The sequence below is a fragment of the Perognathus longimembris genome, chromosome 2, assembly GCF_023159225.1.
Source record: "Perognathus longimembris pacificus isolate PPM17 chromosome 2, ASM2315922v1, whole genome shotgun sequence".
In the NCBI taxonomy this organism is placed as follows: domain Eukaryota; kingdom Metazoa; phylum Chordata; class Mammalia; order Rodentia; family Heteromyidae; genus Perognathus; species Perognathus longimembris.
In genome coordinates, this window is record NC_063162.1 from 67053712 (window position 1) to 67073037 (window position 19326).

At 45.7% G+C, this 19326-nt stretch overlaps 1 protein-coding gene across 2 annotated transcripts in view; it reads left to right on the top strand.

Annotated features, from left to right (window-relative positions):
* The window catches only part of Upp1 (uridine phosphorylase 1), a 22703-nt gene extending 4798 nt beyond the window's left edge, over positions 1 to 17905 (top strand). Inside the window, exons 2-8 of one of the 2 annotated variants that reach the window (XM_048339400.1) lie at positions 1264 to 1328; positions 5130 to 5247; positions 8286 to 8444; positions 11146 to 11260; positions 15781 to 15990; positions 16280 to 16426; positions 17452 to 17905. In XM_048339400.1, coding sequence (XP_048195357.1) covers positions 1282 to 1328; positions 5130 to 5247; positions 8286 to 8444; positions 11146 to 11260; positions 15781 to 15990; positions 16280 to 16426; positions 17452 to 17591 — 936 coding nt within the window. In that variant the 5' untranslated portion in view covers positions 1264 to 1281 and the 3' untranslated portion in view covers positions 17592 to 17905. Of the gene's footprint in view, positions 1 to 1261; positions 1329 to 5129; positions 5248 to 8285; positions 8445 to 11145; positions 11261 to 15780; positions 15991 to 16279; positions 16427 to 17451 lie in introns of those variants that run through there. The other variant, XM_048339401.1, reaches the window with a different exon arrangement.
* Positions 17906 to 19326: the final 1421 nt, after the last annotated feature.

Below are 19326 nucleotides of genomic sequence, written 5' to 3' on the forward strand. Positions count from 1 at the left end.
GCAGGGAGTGCTGGGAAATCAAGGCACTGGCCTGTGTTCCCAAGATAAGGACACCTGGCCACCCAGACCTCACAGATGCCAGATTACACAGCATGTGTGATGACCACAGGAGAGGCCCAGTCCAGCTGACCACTGTGGACAGGGCTGCCCCTGATGGTTGCTGGGGGCCAGAATAACACAAACGGTGGGGTCTCTGTGCATCTGGTCAGTGGGTGATGGAGAAAGCCTGAAGGCGTTGCCAGATGTCTACAGCCCAGGATCCTTTCAGCACAGGGCCTCTGCTCCCACTGCCCATAGTTTCTCCCTTCTTTCCTCAACACTAGGAATAGCTGCCTCTTGTGCTTATCTGACTAATTGTAAGCTCTCTTTCTCTGCACTAAGCACTATGTTCTTGGAGGTTCCCGGATGAAGGGCTGGGCTTCTAAGAGAAGTCATTCCCACACTAGGGATGTGGCCCAGTGGTAGAGCACTTGTCTAGCAAGGGTGAGGCCCTGCGCTCTATCCTCAGCACAGCAAAAGCAACAGCAACACACTCTCCTTTTAAAAGCTCCCCTGGCTGGGTATTAATGGTTGGCATTTTCAGCGAAGTATTTCACAAATGCCAGGGGGAACAAAAGCTAGATGAAGATGGGCACACAGGGATTGCTGGGGAGGTTTTCCTTTGGGCTCAACCAGTTTCATTTTTTGGGTTTTCAGAATATACTGAAAAGGGTCAGTGTATTTTAATTAATAACTGTTAAAAATCCAACTCATCAAAAAGGACTTTTTTGCCTTAAGACAATGATGAGATACAAAGACGTGAACTGGGTTGTTGCAGGAATATTGGCTGAGATTCAGGAAAAAGGCTCCAATCTATAGACTTGGAATGAGTGGTCTTGTCTTTTCTCTTCCATTTTTTTTTCTCTCTCCCTCCCTCCCTCGCTCTCTGCCCCCCCCCCCCCCCCCGCCAGTATTGGAGCTTGAGCTTGGCCAGAGCATAGTCCTTTAGCTTTTTCCCTCAAGGCTGACATCTATCATTTGAGCCACAGGTCCACTTCAGGATTTTTGGTGGTTAATTGGAGATAGAAGTCTCATAGTCTCATGGACCCTCCTACCCAGTCTGATTTGAATCCTAGTCCTCAGTTCTCAGCCTCCTGAATAGCTAGTTACAGGTATGGGCCAATGGCTCCCAGCTGTACCAATGCTTTAAGTATTAGCAGGGATGAACACAGCCCTGGTTCCTGCTGGGTGGCTTGACTATTTTGTGCAATGCTTTTCTTTCAGATATTGTTACTGGGAGAGATGGCGGCTGCAGAAGCTGGAGAAAAGAAACCTGAAAACCATCACAAGTAGGATTGGTCTTTGTTGCTGGGGATATGTAGGATTGTCTTTAATGGTACACTGCTTTGAGCCATTTGCTTTCCCATAGGAAAAGTAAAGTTGACATCAGTTAAATTAGTGAAGTCAAATGGCAGAGGCTGAGAAATTAAAGGGTAGAGGGCTCTAGCTTGGGTCCTTATGTCTCTGCCCTTAACCTTCAGGACCTGTGGTCTCAGAAGACGAAGCAGTTCAATGCCTGTGGGTGCTCTGCTGTTTGTAGCCACTTTATTGAGACAAACCCCACTGGGTAGCTAGGATTACAGGTGTGATGTTCTTAACACAGGGCTTGGAGCATGCTAAGCATGTGCTCTACACTGGGCCACACTCCCACACTCCCTACCTAGACCTGAGTCCATTGACCAATCTACTTTCTTTGTTCTCTAGTTGTCCATCACTTCTGATAGGAGTGTGGGATGGTACTCTATCCTGCTTCTGGGGCTCTCAGCGAATATTTATTAAATGAATACAGAGATAATTTCCCTGGAATTGTGTATCGATGGGGAAAATTTTGTCTCTTGCCTCATTATCTTGAGATCCTTTCAAAAGAATATATTGGGTGCTGAAGGTTCACACCTATAAGAGGTTGAGACCTAAGGATTGAGGTTCAAAGCCAGGCCAGGCAGAAAAGTCTATGAGACTCTTATCTCCATTAAGCAGCAAAAAGGTAGAAGTGGAAGTGTGGCTTAAATGGTAGAACACCAGCCTTGAGCAGAGAAAGCCCAGTGAGAGGGTCCAGACCCTGAGTTCAAGCCCCAGTACTGGCGCATGCACACACAGACACACTCTCTCACACACAACCAATATGTAAGAGCCTATCACAATTCATTATGGTAAGGGTCAAAGTTACGTTAGTTCAAAACCATGGTGATCTCATAGTCACACTCTGTTTCCTTCTGCTCTTGCTGGAGTCAAGCAGTGAAGAAAGGTTTTCTGTTTTGAAATATGTGGTTGATTTGTCTCTATGGCATCCTGTTGCATCATTTCGGCACACGTTCACGACTATTTGGTTTGGGGTTTTGTTCATGACTTTCTGAGAGAGACCAGAGTGCCACCAGCATGTCAAAGCCAGTTATCATGAAAGGAACTGAACATGCTCTACATAGATTGTTTTATAATGGTCAGTATTTCAGATTTTTCTAGAGGTCAAAAAGGCTTTCTGGGATGGTCCTAACCACACAGACTTCTGGATTTGGACCTTTAAGAACAAACATCCCCATACCTTTTAGTAAAATGAATTCTGCATTTGTTAGGAAGAGAGCGTCGAGCTGATAGGCATGCTTTTCCTGGAGCTGGTCACTTACCCCTTAGGAGCAAAGTTGATAGCACTTTTGCCCTGGGTCCCTGCCTGTGGCTGGCATGTCAAGAGTGGTCACTGATACTTGTATCCATCCACCCATGCTGCTCTATCTCACTTAGGTTTTTCACTCAAGGTTAGTGCTCTACCACTTAATCCACACCTCTGCTTCTGGCTTTTTGCTGGTTAATTGGGGATAAGAGTTTCTCAGATTGATCTTCTCTGGCTGGCTTCAAACTGTAATCACCAGATCTCAATAACTATGATTACAGGTGTGAGCCACTGCTCCCAATTGTCTCTCGAGTCTTTCATACTTCCTATTCTGTAGCTGTCTTTTGAAAATGTTAACATGGTTGAATTAATCTGGACAGCACTTTAGTGGGTGAGGGTCAGAAGGGAAACTTGAGAAATAGGAAAGAAAGCAATCAGATATAGGCAGAGGGAGATAGAAGGGCCCTCTGTCTCTTCTGTTGACACTGTCTGCCAGAAAAAAAAAATCAAGAATAGATGAGATGATCTAGAAAACTGACCAGAGCCAATTCAATGATGTTTTGCATATATGCAGATAAAATAAGATGTCATCTTGACCTCTACTAAATAATTACCATGGAGATAAGGTTCATTTTTATATTATCTCTCTCTCTCTCTCTTTCTTTTTTTATTTTTTTGGTGCCAATGCTAGGGCTTGAACTCAGGGCCTGGTTACTGTCCCCTTAGCTTTTTCTCAAGGCTGACATCCTATTCTTTGAGCTACATCTCCACTTCTAGCTGTTTACTGTTAATTAGAGATAATAGTCTCTTGTACTTTCCTGTTCAGGCTGGCTTTAACCTGTGATCCTAAGATCTCAGCTTCCTGAGTAGCTAGGATTCCAGGCCTGAGCCATACACCTAACTTTGCATTAGTGTCATTATGCTAAAATGTACATAAGATGTAATGAGCATCCTCTGGAGAGAAGGAGACAGTTTTGAGGAAAATCACTTTATGTAATACTACAGGTGTTCCTTGACTTAGGCCTGGGTTATACCCCTATAAACCTAATATAAGTTGAAAATAACATAAGCTGCAGTGTGTCTAACATAACAAACAGCTAGCTTGGCAACACAGCATGCTGGGCAGTGTAGGGAGTTCCCCTTCTGATGGTGTCCTTGACCAAGAGCTGTGGAGTCTGCGAAATCTTGCTAGGAAGGATTGCACTGCATATAATTACCTCCAGAAAAGACCCAAGTTCAAGTTCAAAGTCTTGCTTTTCTGAATGCCTGTCACTTTCACACCACAGTCAAGTGAGGCTGGCCAAGGTTGAATCATTCATTTCCAACCACAGACAGCCTAGACACTTGCTCTTCTTTTTCTTTTCTCATGAGTTCAACTGAGAAGAAATGTGGTCATTTGGTTCTAGGTATAAATTTAGACAGAGAGGGAAGAAAAAGAAAGTTAGATGGCAAAGGAGGAAAAAGAAAGCTCTGACTGCTCTGAGTTCAAGGACTCAGTTCTTGACGGGAACCCCGCTGGTCTCTGGGAATCAGAAGATAGACATTGTTGGTGAAGCCTTGGTAAACTCTGGTTCTCAGGAGCTCAACAAGGCTGGTAATGGAATTGCCTCTGGGGTACCCGATTTTGTAACTAGAACTTCACTGGAACACAACTACACACAGTCATTGTTTTTGTTGTACCTGTTGCTTTTCTGAGACAATAGCAGACTTTTGCATGGTTTTGGCAGAAACTTAATGGTCTGTAAAGGTATAAGCCATGTTGACACTTGTCAATTCCTATTAAAGCAATGCATTGTGAGCCACACTGATTAAAAAGTAAGTGAAGAGATATCTTCACTTGCCATTCCTAGTGCACTGAGAAGTGGTAGCTGTAGCAATAAGACAAGAAAAAGAAGTTGGAGGGCTGGGAATATGGCCTAGTGGTAGAGTGCTTGCCTTGCATACGTGAAGCCCTGGGTTTGAGTCCTCAGCACCACATATATAGGAAAATCCAGAAGTGGTGCTGTGGCTCAAGTGGTAGAGTGCTAGCCTTGAGCAGAAAGAAGCCAGGGACAATACTCAGGCCCTGAGTTCAAGCCCCAGGACCGGCAAAAAAAAAAAAAAAAAAGAAGTTAGAGCTATGTGGACTGGAAAGGTTATCTCTGGGCTATCCCTGTCTCTTAATGGTGAACACTAAAATGCAGTCAGGTTTATGTATTAAGTGAATTTGATTTGGATAGCAACCAGCTCTATAAAGCCCTGTGTGGTTGATTTAACACTGTGATATCTGTCCTATGGTGGATCTTCCAAATTTTTGTTGGTTTCTTTTGAACAGGGGCTGCCAGAGAAAAGTAGAATTAAGAAGGAGGAGATGGGTTAGTGGAGACCTTGGCAGTGTAGGAGTGTCTTATCTCTGGGCTCTGATTGTGCCTCACAGGGAACATTGCTATAGTAATGCCAGCCAATAGCACCATGATCTATAAACTCATTTTCTTGTTTCTAACAGTGACTGCCTCATTCAGCTTTCCAATCCAAATTTAGCAACCATGAAGGAAGATGTTCTCTACCATTTCAGCCTCAGCACCAGCACACATGACTTCCCAGCTATGTTTGGCGATGTGAAGGTAAAAGCCCAGGCTTTAATTCCAGGAATTTGTTGTATAGTAATCTATGTGATATAAGCCAGGCCTGCTCACAGATAGTAGAGAGGTGACAGATGCATGCCATCATATGTTTAGCAGACTTTCACAAATTTCCAAGTATATGAACTAGCAGGTAAAGGAAACTACTTCTAACTATTGCTGCATTGGCCCCTGATTGATCTTTTACAGCTTTAGTATGTAATGGAACTGTATAGATAGGAAACCTCCTGAACCAGCCCAAGAGACTTATGCTGTAGGTCTGGTTACTTTGGGGCCCTCAGGAGCATCACTTGAGCTCAGGAGTTTGCAGCCATCCTGGGTAACATAGTGATACTACCATCTCAAACATAAATGAATAAATAAAAATAAAACGCCAGGCACTGGTGGCTCATACCTGTAATCCTTGCTATTTCGGAGTCTGAGATCTAAGGATTGCAGTTCAAAGCCAGCCCAAGCAGGAAAGTCCACGAGACTCTTATCTCCAATTAACCAATAGAAAACTGGAAGTGAATCTGTGGCTTAAAGTAGTGGAGCTCTAACCTTGATCAAAAGAACTCAGGGACAGCACCCAGGCCTTGAGTTGAAGCCCCCTATGACCAACAAGAAAAATAAAATAAAGTAAGTTGCCTAATGCTTAATTGGGAGAAAGCAGAGAGGAAAAAAATTTCCAAGAGAAGCAGGAATAGTTAGATAGGCAATTTGTATTACAATGACTTGTAATTTAAGATGCATATTAATAGTTTGTTCATTTAATTATCTCTCTGGGCTTATTTTATTTTTTGCTGAGTATAGCATCAAGTCTATTTTTTCTCCTCAGTGTTGATTTATCTTTTGTTCTCAGATGAACACTGGAAACCTGATGGTAAAAATGAATGATTTGATTGGTATTTCTAAAATTGCCCCTTAGGATGGAAAGTCTTAAAAAGAAGGTTAAAAAGGTTTGTGTGGTGTAACTTGATTTCTGTGCTATTTTGCAATTTGTATGTATTGAAAAAGTGAAGATGCTAAGTCCAGATTCTTGTGTTTGTAACTCTGGTGTTTTCTTGCATTAAGGAAAACCTCATTTGAGTTCAGATGTTCTAGGGAGTGAGTCAGAGCAACTGTGCGTGCAGAGACAGTTAGGACTGGGCCGATAGTTAGGACCGAGAAGTTGCGGCATCCGCATTTTCACAGGCCCAGAAGATAAACTGCTTAAAAATATTACATTTATTTATTTGTGGAGGGGGCAGTTCTGTGTTTTGAACCCAGGGCCTTGTGTTCTTGCTTGTTGTTTTTTTCACTCAAGGTTGAGGCTCTACCATTTGAGCCACAGTTCCACTTGTAGCTTTTTGCTGGATAATTGGAGATGATAACAGTCTCATAGACTTTTCTGCTTGTGCTGGCTCCAAACTTCTATCATCAGATGTCAGCCTCCTGAATAGGAGAGATTGCAGGTGTGAATTACCAGCACCCAGCTAAGTTTATTTTTACTTGACACGTGAAGACTGTATGTACTTACAGGGTACAGTGTGGTACTGCAATACAATTCTACAATGTATAATGATCGGATCAAGGACTTTAGCATATCCATAATTTACTTTATATTTCTTTGCCTTGGAAACATTCACAATCCTCCCTTCTAGCTACCTGGAAATGTACACGTAATTGTGGTTAGTCACAGGGACTTTGCAAATCTCTAGTCCCCATGGGAAAAGCTGACTTAATGCATGGAATTGCAAATCGGAAGAATGCCAAGCTCTACCATCCAGAGATACTGACCCCAGGGCTAGGCCTCTTCCAACACCCAGTACTGTTCTTTTTTTTTTTTTTTTTTTTTTGGCCAGTCGTGGGCCTTGGACTCAGGGCCTGAGCACTGTCCCTGGCTTCTTCCCGCTCAAGGCTAGCACTCTGCCACTTGAGCCACAGCGCCGCTTCTGGCCGTTTTCTGTATATGTGGTGCTGGGGAATCGAACCTAGGGCCTCGTGTATCCGAGGCAGGCACTCTTGCCACTAGGCTATATCCCCAGCCCCCCCAGTACTGTTCTTGATGTCCAGCAGTGTTGATGTCCAACTCTAGGAAACTTTCCAGATGCTCTTTTTTTTGTTTTGTTTGTTTTCTGTTCAGTATTGGGGCTTGAACCCAAGGCCTCTGTTTGGCTGAGCGCCAGCGCTGTACCACTTGAGTCACAGCTTTACTTCTGGCTCTTTGCTGGTTAAAGAATCTCCTGATTTTCTGCCTAGAGTGGTTTCAAACCTTGGTCCTGAGAGCTCAGCCTCCTTAAGTAGCTAGGATTAAATGCGTGTGCTACTGGCATGTGGCTTCTGGGTCTTCATTCACTAACATCATATGTAATGAGTTATATTCCAGCCTATAGAGATCTGATGTTAAGGGAACAATCCATTTCTTTTCAAATTCCCTAAACTAGTGTTCTCTCTTTTACCGTGTGTTGTGTGTGTGTGTGTGTGTGTGTGTGTGTGTGTGTGTGTGTGTATAATATATACATTCTCAAATGTCTTCTTGCACATTGAGGATCTTCTCTGATGGAGACACTCACAGTAGCCTAAACCTCTCGAACTCTTGTGACTGGTGGTCCATTTTGCAGATGGGCTGTGGGACTCTGGATACAGGAAGAGTTGAAGGAGAATGAAGACCTCCCACCCTCTCAGTCCAGTCCCAGAACTTCTGCAGCACCGCCCCCCCCCCAACATGGTGCAGTACCCCTGAGCACATGTGCTGCTGGGAACTGCCTTCCCCAAAGCAGCCGAGGGCTTGATCTCATTGTGTGGAGAGCTGCTTGCTTATTTTTTTGTGAGTTACCCCATAACAAGGAATGAGTTCAAGACCAGAGCTTCGGAATTTCACCAGAAAATTCATTCAAGCCAATTACCCCTCCCTCCTTCTCAGTACAGTGAGGAGAACCAGGGAACTTGCATTTTGATCAGGTTCCTGAATAACCCTGCTGTTCCTAGTGAGAAGTCTCAGCCTTGAAGATCTGTGTTGGTAGCAGTGTGCTGAGGGAGTCCTTGTTCTCTGGTTGCAGTTTGTGTGTGTTGGTGGGAGCCCCTCGCGGATGAATACCTTCATCAGGTATGTGGCCACACAGCTGGGCCTTGACCATCCAGGAGAAGAGTTTCCCAACATTTGTGCGGGGACTGACCGCTACGCCATGTACAAAGTTGGACCAGTGCTGTCTGTGAGCGTGAGTACTGGCCATGTCCTTGGACTGGGTCTCTAGGCTCTGGGGTCCTGCCCCCACTCCTCTATACACACAGACAGCTGGCGCCCTAACACCTGCTGACTGTTTAGTGATGGGAGCCAATTGAGCCTGAAGCAGCTGGGGATGAATGGTACCAGGGTTGTGACTTTAAGACTTTTTCTCCTGGAGCACCTAAGCACACATATCCAAATACAATGCAAATATACACAGCTGTGCACAGTGTGTGTGGCAGGGGCAGGGGCAGGGGCAGGCAGTGTGGGAGCCCAGCTTATGGGAGGAAACAGGGGGAACTGCTTTTTGTGGACCCGGGTATAAGGAGAGCGAGGCCTCTCTGTCATCATACAGTAACTTACTTCATAACTATCTCTGTGTGTGTGTGTGTGTGTGTGTGTGAGAGAGAGAGAGAGAGAGAGAGAGAGAGAGAGAGAGAGAGAGAGACAGAAACAGAGACAGAGAGACAGAGACAGAGGCAATACCAAATCTTGAACTTGGGGCCGGTGCTCCTTAGCTTTTCTGCTCAAGGCTGACACTCTACCACTTGAGCCATAACTCCACTCCTGGCTTTTTGATGGTTAATTGGAGTCTTACAGAACTTCCTGCCCTGGCTGGCTTTAAACTGTGATCCTCAGATATCAATCTCCTGGGTAGCTAGTATTACAGATGTTAACCACCAATACCCAGTTGAGACAAATTCTTTTTTTCCCCTTGGTCCTAGGGTTTGAACTCTGGGTCTGGGTGCTGTCCCTGAGCTTCTTTTGCTCAAGGCTAGTGCCCTACCACTTGAGCCACAATTCCAGTTCTGGCTTTTTTTGAGTAGTTTATTGGAGATAAGCACCTAACAGGACTTCCTGCCTGTGCTAGCATCGAACCTCCATCCTCAGATCTCAGCCTCCTGAGTAGCTAGGATTCCAGGTGTGAGCCACTGGCACCTGGCTGTAATTGTTAAAGGGACCTTTCCCCTTAAGGCTCTGCTTCACACACAGCCTCTGGGAGTGGTGAGGGTATCCTGTGGAAAGGTGTGGTGTCTTTGAAAGATGGGAGAGTGTATGTGTAGAGACCTCAAGGGGAGAAAATGACAGGTGTGCATTCACAGCAAGTTGTCAGGTTGGTGTGAGGAACTGAGGGTCTAGCCAGCTGCCTACTTGGCTGAGACAGAGGAGGCAGGAATAAATGAGATTAAAAATGAGCAGTGTGGGTATGATGTCAGAAGGGGCTGTTTGTTACCCAGCAGGAGCTGCTGCTACCCTCCTACTGAGCTTCATTTAGTTCCTCAGTGCTGTGTCTTTAGAACTTTGTATGGATGTCATGTATAGGATAGATCTGAGTATTTCGAAGTAGATAGTTTTAAATCTCTATTTTGAAGTTCATCTTCTATTGCCACCACGATGAGCTTATTCCACGGGAGGTGCACCATATAAAATATAAACAGAACACAGAAGTTGAAAGCCTTAGCCCCCAAAACTACACAGACACCAAGCCACATCCAGCCAAGTTCATTGTCAGCAAGCTGTCAGGCTGCCCGTCTTAGACAGGGAAAGCACTTGGCCTTGAGCAAGGGGGTTTACAGGGCTAGAGGGGCTGGGGTGGAGAATTTCACTAGGTGCCGGGGTACTCTTCAGTCTGGTTTGTGTGGAACATAGAGTTTGTGAGGTGCGTGAGAGTAGGGGATTTTGTTGTGGTGGGGCTAAGGTTTATGGTTGCAGCTGCCTGTGTCACCTGATAAGACCTGAATCAGCTAATTTCAGGGCAGGGCCTGTGTCACCAGATTTCAGGAAAGGCCATGCTTTGCAGCAGGTCCTAAGATAGCAGAGTGGCTCCTAAGGCAGAGGTAGTTAGGCTAACAGTAGTCACCCCAGCCCAAATTATGCTCCAGGACCCCCTGTGAGTGCAAAACCCTATTTGTACTGTTTCTTTCCCCTATACAATATATAAACTAGGCACAGCAATAGCTGGGAAGAAATGACTTATACTAGAGTAATTGTAGCAATATACTGTAACAAAAATCATGTGAAGCCAGGCACAGTGGCTCAAGTCTGTATGCAGCCCTTGCTTCTTGGAGGTGGTGACTGATGGGTCACAGTTCAGGTCCAGACCAGCCCTGCTGACCTTCCCCCATTCAATGTGGAAGACTTCATCTCTGTCAGTGGCTGGGTGTGGTGGTGAGCACCTGGTCTTCCTAGTGAGGCCAGGAAGCCCAAATAGGAGGATCGCAGTCCAGGCTGGTCAGGCATAAAGTAGGACCCTGTAACCCTATAACCAATGCACAAAAGAGGCTGGTGGAGTGGCTCAAGTGTAGAGTGCCTACCTAGCAATGCAACATCCTGAGTTCAAACCCCAAAAAGTTATGTGAGTGTGGCCTCAATTTTGATCTCTTGCTATCAGCAAAATATTTGGTCATATGCAACTGTTAACTGTGGGAAGTTGTTAACTGTGGGAAATGAGCTAAAGGAGCACAGAACCCATCTTCTGATAAAGGATGACAACATCTCCTTGTTTCTTTTGTTTTTCTGTGATAGGGTCCCACTAAGTAGCCCAGGCTTGCCTTAGATTCACAGTCCTCCTGCCTCTGCCTCCAGGATGCTGGGATTCCTGGTGTTTCACATGTGGGCTGTCTAAGGAGAGACATATGTATGGACTCAGGTACCACCCCGGACTCATCCTTGGCCTTTTTCTCTGGTTTTAGCATGGCATGGGCATTCCATCCATCTCCATCATGCTACACGAGCTCATCAAGCTGCTGTACCATGCCAGGTGTTCCAATGTCACCATCATACGAATCGGCACTTCTGGGGGGATAGGTAAGGACTGCAAAGGGGGCTTTAGCTCTGGGGAGGGACCGGAGCTCCTTGCAGTAGCATCACCATGGTGTGATGCTGGGTAGACAGAGTCCCACCTTGCTTTGTTGAAGAAGAGCTTATTAATGGAGAGTGGAAAGGAAGCTTGTTCTATCACATTCCCCCCCCCACCCCGTCCTCCAGCTAGGTCAAAGAGATTGGTAGCAGAAAGGAAACAGGCCTTGCACACACGGAGTGTGCTCTCTGGGGCTCACACTTGGTACTTTATTTGCTGGATTCCTTTTTTTCCATCATCATCATCATCATCATCATCATCATCATCATCATCATTATTATTATTATTATTCTTGTGATCTACAGAGAGGTTACAGTTACTTATCACATAATTGGTAGTTTCTTTTTTAAATTAATTTATTGTCAAGGTGATGTTACATATGTAAGGTAGTGAGCACATTTCTCATCATACTTGCTAATGAGTTTATTTCCTTTAAACAATGTCATCTCTTCCCTCACTCTCTCCATTTTCCCTGCCATCCCCACCCACAAGTCATCCAGTATGCTGTTCTACACTGCATACAGTGAGTACAATGGCTGCAGTGTTCACCCTCTGTCCCTCATCTGGTTCCTGTTTTATTCTTTCTCCTGTCCTTCACTCCCTGTTGCTCCTCCCTGCTCCTGTGTGGATTTGGAGCCCATGATGAGAAAACCACAAAGTAACTTAAGAGGGAAAGACAGAAAGATACAAAAGTAAGGGAAAAGTCCTTAAATGAGCCACCAGAAAACTTCTCAAGTGGGCACCGGTGGCTCATGTCTGTAATCCTAGCTTCTCCGAAGGCTGAGATTTGAAGACTGCAGTGTGAAGCCAACACAGGCAGGAATGTCCATGACACTCTTATCTCCAATTAAAGAGCACAGATTGGAAGTGGAACTGTGGCCCAAGTGGTAGAGTGCTAGCCTTGAGTGAAAAAGTTCAGGGGCAGCACCCAGGCCTTGAGCTCCCCCCCCCCACACATACACATACACACACTCATACTTCCCAGTTCTGTTTTCTTTTTAAAAACGAAGGTAGCTGTGCACTGGTGACTCATGCCTGTAATCCTAACTACTCAGGAGGCTGAGATCTGAGGATTGCAGTTTGAGGCCAGCTGAGGCAGGAAAGCCCATGAGACTCTCATCTCCAACATACTACTCAGAAAGAGCTGGCACTGTGGCTCAAGTGGTAGAGCACGAGCCTTGAACACAGAGAGAATCTAGGACAGTGCCCAGGCTCTGAATTCAAGCCCCAGGAGTAACAAAACAACAACAACAAAGAGGGTAAAGAAAGGACAGGATTTAGTGAAAAAGAAAAATGCTAAAAAGACTGCTGAATTGTGTTTCTGATACTAATCACAGAGCAGAGACTGGGTAAATTATAAAGAAGAGCTTTGGGCTTGGTCTCATGGTTGTGGCCCAGGGTTGAGATGTGGCATTAATAATGCAATCCTGCTTGCAGGTGATGCTGACAGAGGCCCAACATGGCACAGGAGACTGGAATTAGACATTAGCTGACTTACTTTAGTCTAATCCTACCATACCTTATATGATGTGGAGGTGGTGTAAATTGGTATGCTTTGTTCTTTAGGGAAATATATTTTTTTCAAAAGAAGGTCTGCACATGTTCCATACAGATGCAGTTTCCCTAATAATATTAATTCCACCTGTGACCCATTGAATTCTCACATGTGAAACCTGAGCATCAATTTGGGATTTTTGTTCGCTTGCTGTTGTTGAGATATGGTTTTCCACTTAAGCTGATCTTGACTTTGAGATCTAGAAGACTAACTAGAAAATCCTCCCTCCCTCCCTCTTTCCCTCCTACCCCTCCTTCCTTCCTTCCCCTCCTTCCTCTCCTTTCTTTTCTGTGCTAGTACTAGGGCTTGAACTCAGGGCTTTGCACTCTCACTTGGCTTTCTCATTCAAGGCTTTTGTTCTACCACTTGAGCCACATTTCCATGTCTGGCCATTGACTGGGTAATTGGAGAGAAGACCCTTAGTGAACTTTTCTGCCTGCACTTGAACCAAGATCCTCAGATCTCAGCCTCATGAAAAGCCTAGATTATAGCATTATCTACCAGTACCTGGCCAGCAAGTATTCTTGAGTTCTTTTAGAAGTATCTGAGGTTTGAACTCAGGATCTTGCTCTTACTAGGCTGGCACTCAACCATTTGAGACCATACTTTTTGCTTCAGTAATTTTTCAGGTTTGTTCAGTCCCCAGTCTTATGAATCATCTTGCTCAGTTTGTTACTCAGATGGACTTTTGATAACTTTTTGTGTGAGCTGGCTTTGAACTAGGGCCCTCCTGAACTTTGCCTCCCAAGTAGCTGGGATAATAAGGCACGAGCCACCACTCACAGCTGTTCCTGAATTTTTGTTTCAAGGGATTTTGTATTTTAATTGATGATGAGTACTTGAGGATCTCTAAATTGCAACTTAGAAAGCAATACCCAAAAATTCATGAACATCACTGAAAACAAAATGTGACAGATATGGTGGGACTGTTAGGGAACAAATAGTAGCTTAGTATCCGAGTGGTATTGGTACCTGATCAGGAAGATCTTGGGGCTGCAGGCATCTGGCTGATCTGAACACAGAAGAATCTCAAGACAGCCAATGAGAACTCCTAGGGGAGTGAACCCACAAAAGCTGCCATCGAGGCCTGAAGCGGTGGCACACCCCAGGCTCTGTGAGTCCAAGGAGCATCTGGCACACTCTTCCACAGCTCCATCCGCAGAGCTCAGAAGAATGGCTGAGCAGAGGTTCAGTGTGGACCAGAAAGACCCTTGCAAGGGGAGGTCAAAGTTAATAGAAAGCAGGAAGTCTTAGCAATCAGCTATGTTTTTCATGTTTCATGTAGTATTTGGAAATGTTTTATTTGGAAAATAATGGGTAAATCTCCTGGAAGCTTGAGAAAAGGTCTCTTGATTTATATTTCCTCCCATTATGACATTAAAATAAACATTTCGGGCTGGGTGCTGGGGGCTCATGCCCATAATCCTAGTGACTCAGAGGGTGGAGAGCTTGAGGATCGCCATTTGATGCCAGCTTGAATAGAGTCTGCAAGACTCTTATTTCCAGTTAACCAGCATAAAGCTGGAAGTGTGAGTATGACTTAAGTGGTAGAGCACCAGTTTTGAGTGAAAAAGCCAAGTTAGAGCTTGCCTTGAGGTCAAGTCCCAGTATGATCACAAACAAAAGAAACAAAAATAATACGAGGAAGAACTATATTTGAATTGCTAAAAAGTGCCGAAATCTTCATGGCTTATAAATAATAGACATTCATTTCTCAATTCTGGAGGCTAGAAGTCCAGGATAAAGACCTGGGAGATTCAGCATCCAATGAAGACCCAGTTTCTTCTTTATGGAATTTTCACTGCTATGATTACACAAGTGGAAGGGCGAGTCAGGCCTGGATACTATTTGTTTTCATTATGTTTTTTGTCAGTACTAGGTTTTGAACTCAGAGCCCAGAGCTTTTTACTCTTCTTTTTTTTTTTATCCCATGCACAGTTGGCCCTTTACCACTTAAGCCATGCCTCTCTCTAATTTGGCTTCTTGCTGGCTCATTGCAGATAGAATCTCTCAGACTTAGTTTTGAAATGTAATTCTCAGGTCTTAGTCTCCAGAATAGCTCCAAGTACAGATGTGAGCCACTGGTGCCCTGGCTTTGAGTTTTTTTTCTATCGGGGCATTAATCCTATTCATGAGAGCTCTACTTCCTGTGACTTATCCATGTCCAGAAACTGCAAGAGCCATCATTGGTTAGATCTCATATAAAATTACTACACATCAAAATAAGAGCAGAATAACACATTTACAGACAAGAAAATACTCCAGAAGGCTTTGCTCAAAGCATAAAACACAGTGGAGCCTAATGATGCTCAAGGCATAGAGGAGAGCCAGGTTGGTCAGAAGTTAGTGAAGTTCACTTTAACAGTGACGTTAGCTGTAGGGTGCATAAAGTTGTTATACTCTGCTTAAACGTGGACAGAATAAAGAACTGTAGCAAGAATTAATTAAACAGTAATGATCACCTGCATGGTGGAGTGCCAGGCAATGGAGAAAATAGTAAGGGCTAGAAGAGGCTATGTCCGAGAGGGCATACAGCGTCCTGGGCATTTCCAGCACTCTTCTTGGTGCTTTTGTATATTTTCTTCAGTGTGTGCATGTGAATTAATAATTACTTTGTGCTGGAACTGGGGCTGTAACTCCGAGCCTTGAGCTCTCACTTGGCTTTTTTGTTCCAAGATGGCACTCTGCCACTTGAGCTGCACCTCTACTTCGAGCTTTTTCTGGTGAATTGGAGACAAGAGTCCCAGATTTGTCTGCCCCAGCTGGCGTTGCACTGTGATCCCCATATCTCACTTTTCTGAGTCATGAGGACTGTCCTGGTGCAGATGAATCATAGTCTTTTCTCCCTGAGCTGTGCTGTGCTGTGCACTGCCGAGGCCTCTGGCACGGCTGCGACATCTGCTTCTTCCTCAGGTCTGGAGCCTGGCTCAGTGGTCATCACCCGGCAGGCCGTGGATGCCTGCTTCAAGCCAGAGTTTGAGCAGCTTGTCCTGGGGAAACGGGTAGTTCGAAGTACCGACCTGGATGAGCAGCTGGTACAGGAGCTCATGAAGTGCTCTGCAGATCTGAGCGAGTTCACTACTGTGGTGGGAAACACCATGTGCACCTTGGACTTCTATGAAGGTGTGTGTGTGTAGGGGTCAGGCGGGTGGACCCCTAGGCCCAGGTGCCCTGACCTGCCCTGATTCTGCATCCCATGTTCTCTGGAGGCAGGTGTCAGCAGCTTGGCTGTCACCCAGTCTCAGTATTTCCATGGTAGATTTAAGTGATTTTAGTGGCTCTGAGCCAGGCACGTGCCCTGGAAGCACACAGGACCTGAGTGGGCCTCTCCCACCTCCATGCCAGGTGCAAGCTTGGTGCCACCGTGTGGTAGCAGCTGACATTCCATAGAGTCCTCCTGTCTTTGCTACAGGGCAAGGTCGCCTGGATGGTGCCCTCTGCTCCTACACGGAAAAGGACAAGCAGGCCTATCTTCGAGCTGCCCATGCGGCTGGCATCCGGAACATCGAGATGGAGTCTTCGGTGTTTGCAGCCATGTGCAGTATGTGTGGCCTTCGAGGTAAGCAGGCACAGACTGGCTCCCGCGCATCCTTCTTCCTCCATCTCTGCTGGGCCGGCCAGTCCTCAAGTCCAGGCCCCCCTCCTGTCCCACCCCAACAACATGTTTGTGGCTTTTACCCACTGACTCACAAGTCAGTGTTTGACCAGGGTGACATCCCTGCGCCCTTGGGGACAATGTCCTGTGATTGTGGCAGGACAAGATGCTGTCCTGCAGACTCCCAGAGCACCGGGAAGGTCAGATGTGAAGGAGATCCATGCAGCTCAAATGCAGGCTTGCTGGCCCCAAGGTGCCTGAGCCTGCCAGTGGCTTGGCGCTCAGTGCTCGCTGACCTTGGAGTGTGCAGCTCTTCAAGTGCAGCTGTCCCCTCAGAATTCCCCGCATCAAATCACCTTAGCCAACCTATACCCACCCAGGGTGTGCAGGACAGGTGAGAGCTGGCCTTGAAATTGATGTGGACTAGGGTATGAACTCAGTTTCATGCCTTATTTTGCCAAGTAGGTGCTCTACCAAGTGAGCCATGCTCCCAGTCCTTTTTATTCTTTAGGCATATTTCAGATTGGATCTGGAATTCTTTTGCCAGGCCAGTTTGCATTGTAATCTTCCATCTACCTTGTAACCAGGATTACCATTGTGGAGTACAACTTGTTTGTTGAGATGGGATCTTTTAACATTGCCCCATTGGCCTTGAACTGTTTTTCTCCTGATCTCCATCTCCTGAGTAGCTAGGATTACAGGCATAAACTACTGTAGGACTTTCTTTTGGAAGCAAAGAAAGAGGTTGGTAAGACCTAGGGAAAGGTGATGTGTGCAAGGGCAGAAATTGTGGAGTTCCTGAGCAGGCTGGAGTGCCTTTCCCTGCCTGCTTCATCCCACCCCTCCTCTCCTGGGTTGGTGAGAAGACAGCCGACTTCCCTGGGGGATGCACAGGCTGAGGATCTCAGCTCCTGCTCTGTCCATCCGGTTCTTGTAAATGAAGCTAGGGATCTGGCACTTGGTGTTGACATGGTCTTTGCTTCTGGCAGCTGCAGTGGTATGTGTCACCCTCCTGGACCGCCTGCAGGGGGACCAGATCAGCAGCCCCCACGAAGTACTTGCTGAGTACCAGCAGAGGCCACAGCGGCTGGTGAGCCACTTCATCAAGCAGAGCCTGGGGAAAGCATGAGTCCCCGCTCCACTTCCCAGAAACAAGCTGTTACCATGACTCTCCATTACAATTGATATCCCAAATCCCTTTTTTGGGGATTCGGAGTGTGGGCAGGTGGCCCCTGTCTGCATTCCTAGCTACTCAGGAGGCTGAGATCACATCCTACTCACAGAGCAGGGATCAAAGGCCCTGCTCACCACTTCAGGTCTGCAGCCTCTCAGCTCTGGTTCCAAATTGCTGTCTTGGGATCACATGAATATGTTCAACTTCTATTTCATATCCTAACTTGATTTTAAAGAGCATATGCTATAAATAAAACTAGTTACATGTCAGATGGATGGCTTCATTGGCTCACTTATTCCCCAGTGATAGCTTACTAATTAGCAAGATTACATTAGATACTAGACATGAACAGGATGAGATTTCCTTTTACTTCCTTTCCTTCAGTTCAGGATCTTCCAGCAAAATAGGAGACAGAGACACAAATGTCATGGAAGGCAATACTCTACTGACATATGTATGGGTCACAGACACAAGACCTCTCAGTTCTTGTGTCTGGCCTCTAGGAAGAAGCTCATTTGTGGGGTCCTATTGGAAGATGGGTGGACTTTTGAAAAGTGCTGGAAGGTCCCTGTGTGAAGGGGGAGACATGTGAGCAGTGAACACGGGTTAATGACAGCCAGAGTCCAGGGTCACTATGAAGAGCTACAGGATGGTTGTCTAAGATACATCCTCTATGGTGTGGCTGAATATTTTCTACCAGACTATGCAGGAATATCATGAAGTTGCTATTCAAATTTAGCTTCAGCCTGGTGCCAGTGGCTCACAACTGTAACCCTAGCATCTCAGAAGGCCAAGTTCTGAGAACCTTGGTGTCCAGCCAGCCTGGGCAGGATAAGGTGAGACATCTCCAATTAGCCACCAGAAAAGCTGAGAGTCGAGCCGTGTTTCAAGTGCTAGAGTGCTAGCTTTGAGCAAAAATGCTAAGAGACAGTGCTTAGGCCCCGAGTTCAAGTCCCAGGACCAGCATACATACCCACAAAAAGAAAACAAAAAGTTTAACTAGATGCTTCAGTTTTCATTGCTTTAATATGGTTCATCGTACATGCATCTAACTTGTAATGATTCACTCATACTTATAATGAGGGAACAAGGATATATAGTGGAGGTGAGCTTCTCAGGGCTTCAGGATGCTAAACGGAGACTGCAGAGCCACAGTATAAATGAGAAGGAGGAGTTGCACAATAAGCACCTGCACCCTCAGCCTTTGCAACCCTTGCCTCCTGAGCCTGACAACTGTGTATTTTCTTGCCAAAGCACTTCAGCTTGTGGCATGGTGGGTGAGCTGGCAGGGGCACAACTTTCTCCTCAGCAAGATGGGGTACCAATGTCCACCTCCCCAGTGTAGGAAAGAGCTCAGGGAAGGCAGGAAGGACTTGGTAAAGACCGTGGTCCCCAGTAGCTGCTCAACCGGTGCCTAGATGAAGACAGCAGTGTTGGCATCCTGGCCTGGTCATGGTCTCCTAATTCAGAAGGCTACATGTTTCCCCCTTTCTTTATTTGTGAACATCTTCAGAATCTTTAGTTTCTACAGATAAAACTAAAAAAGGGAATTCTGCTGCTTATCTCCTATAGCAAACCATTCCAAACAAAAACTAGCAGCTTTATATCCTGTATTAATATTTTCACATAGGATATTTTGCGAGGGGAAAAGTGTCCTAAGCAAAATCATTTCCTCTCATGTGTAAACTAA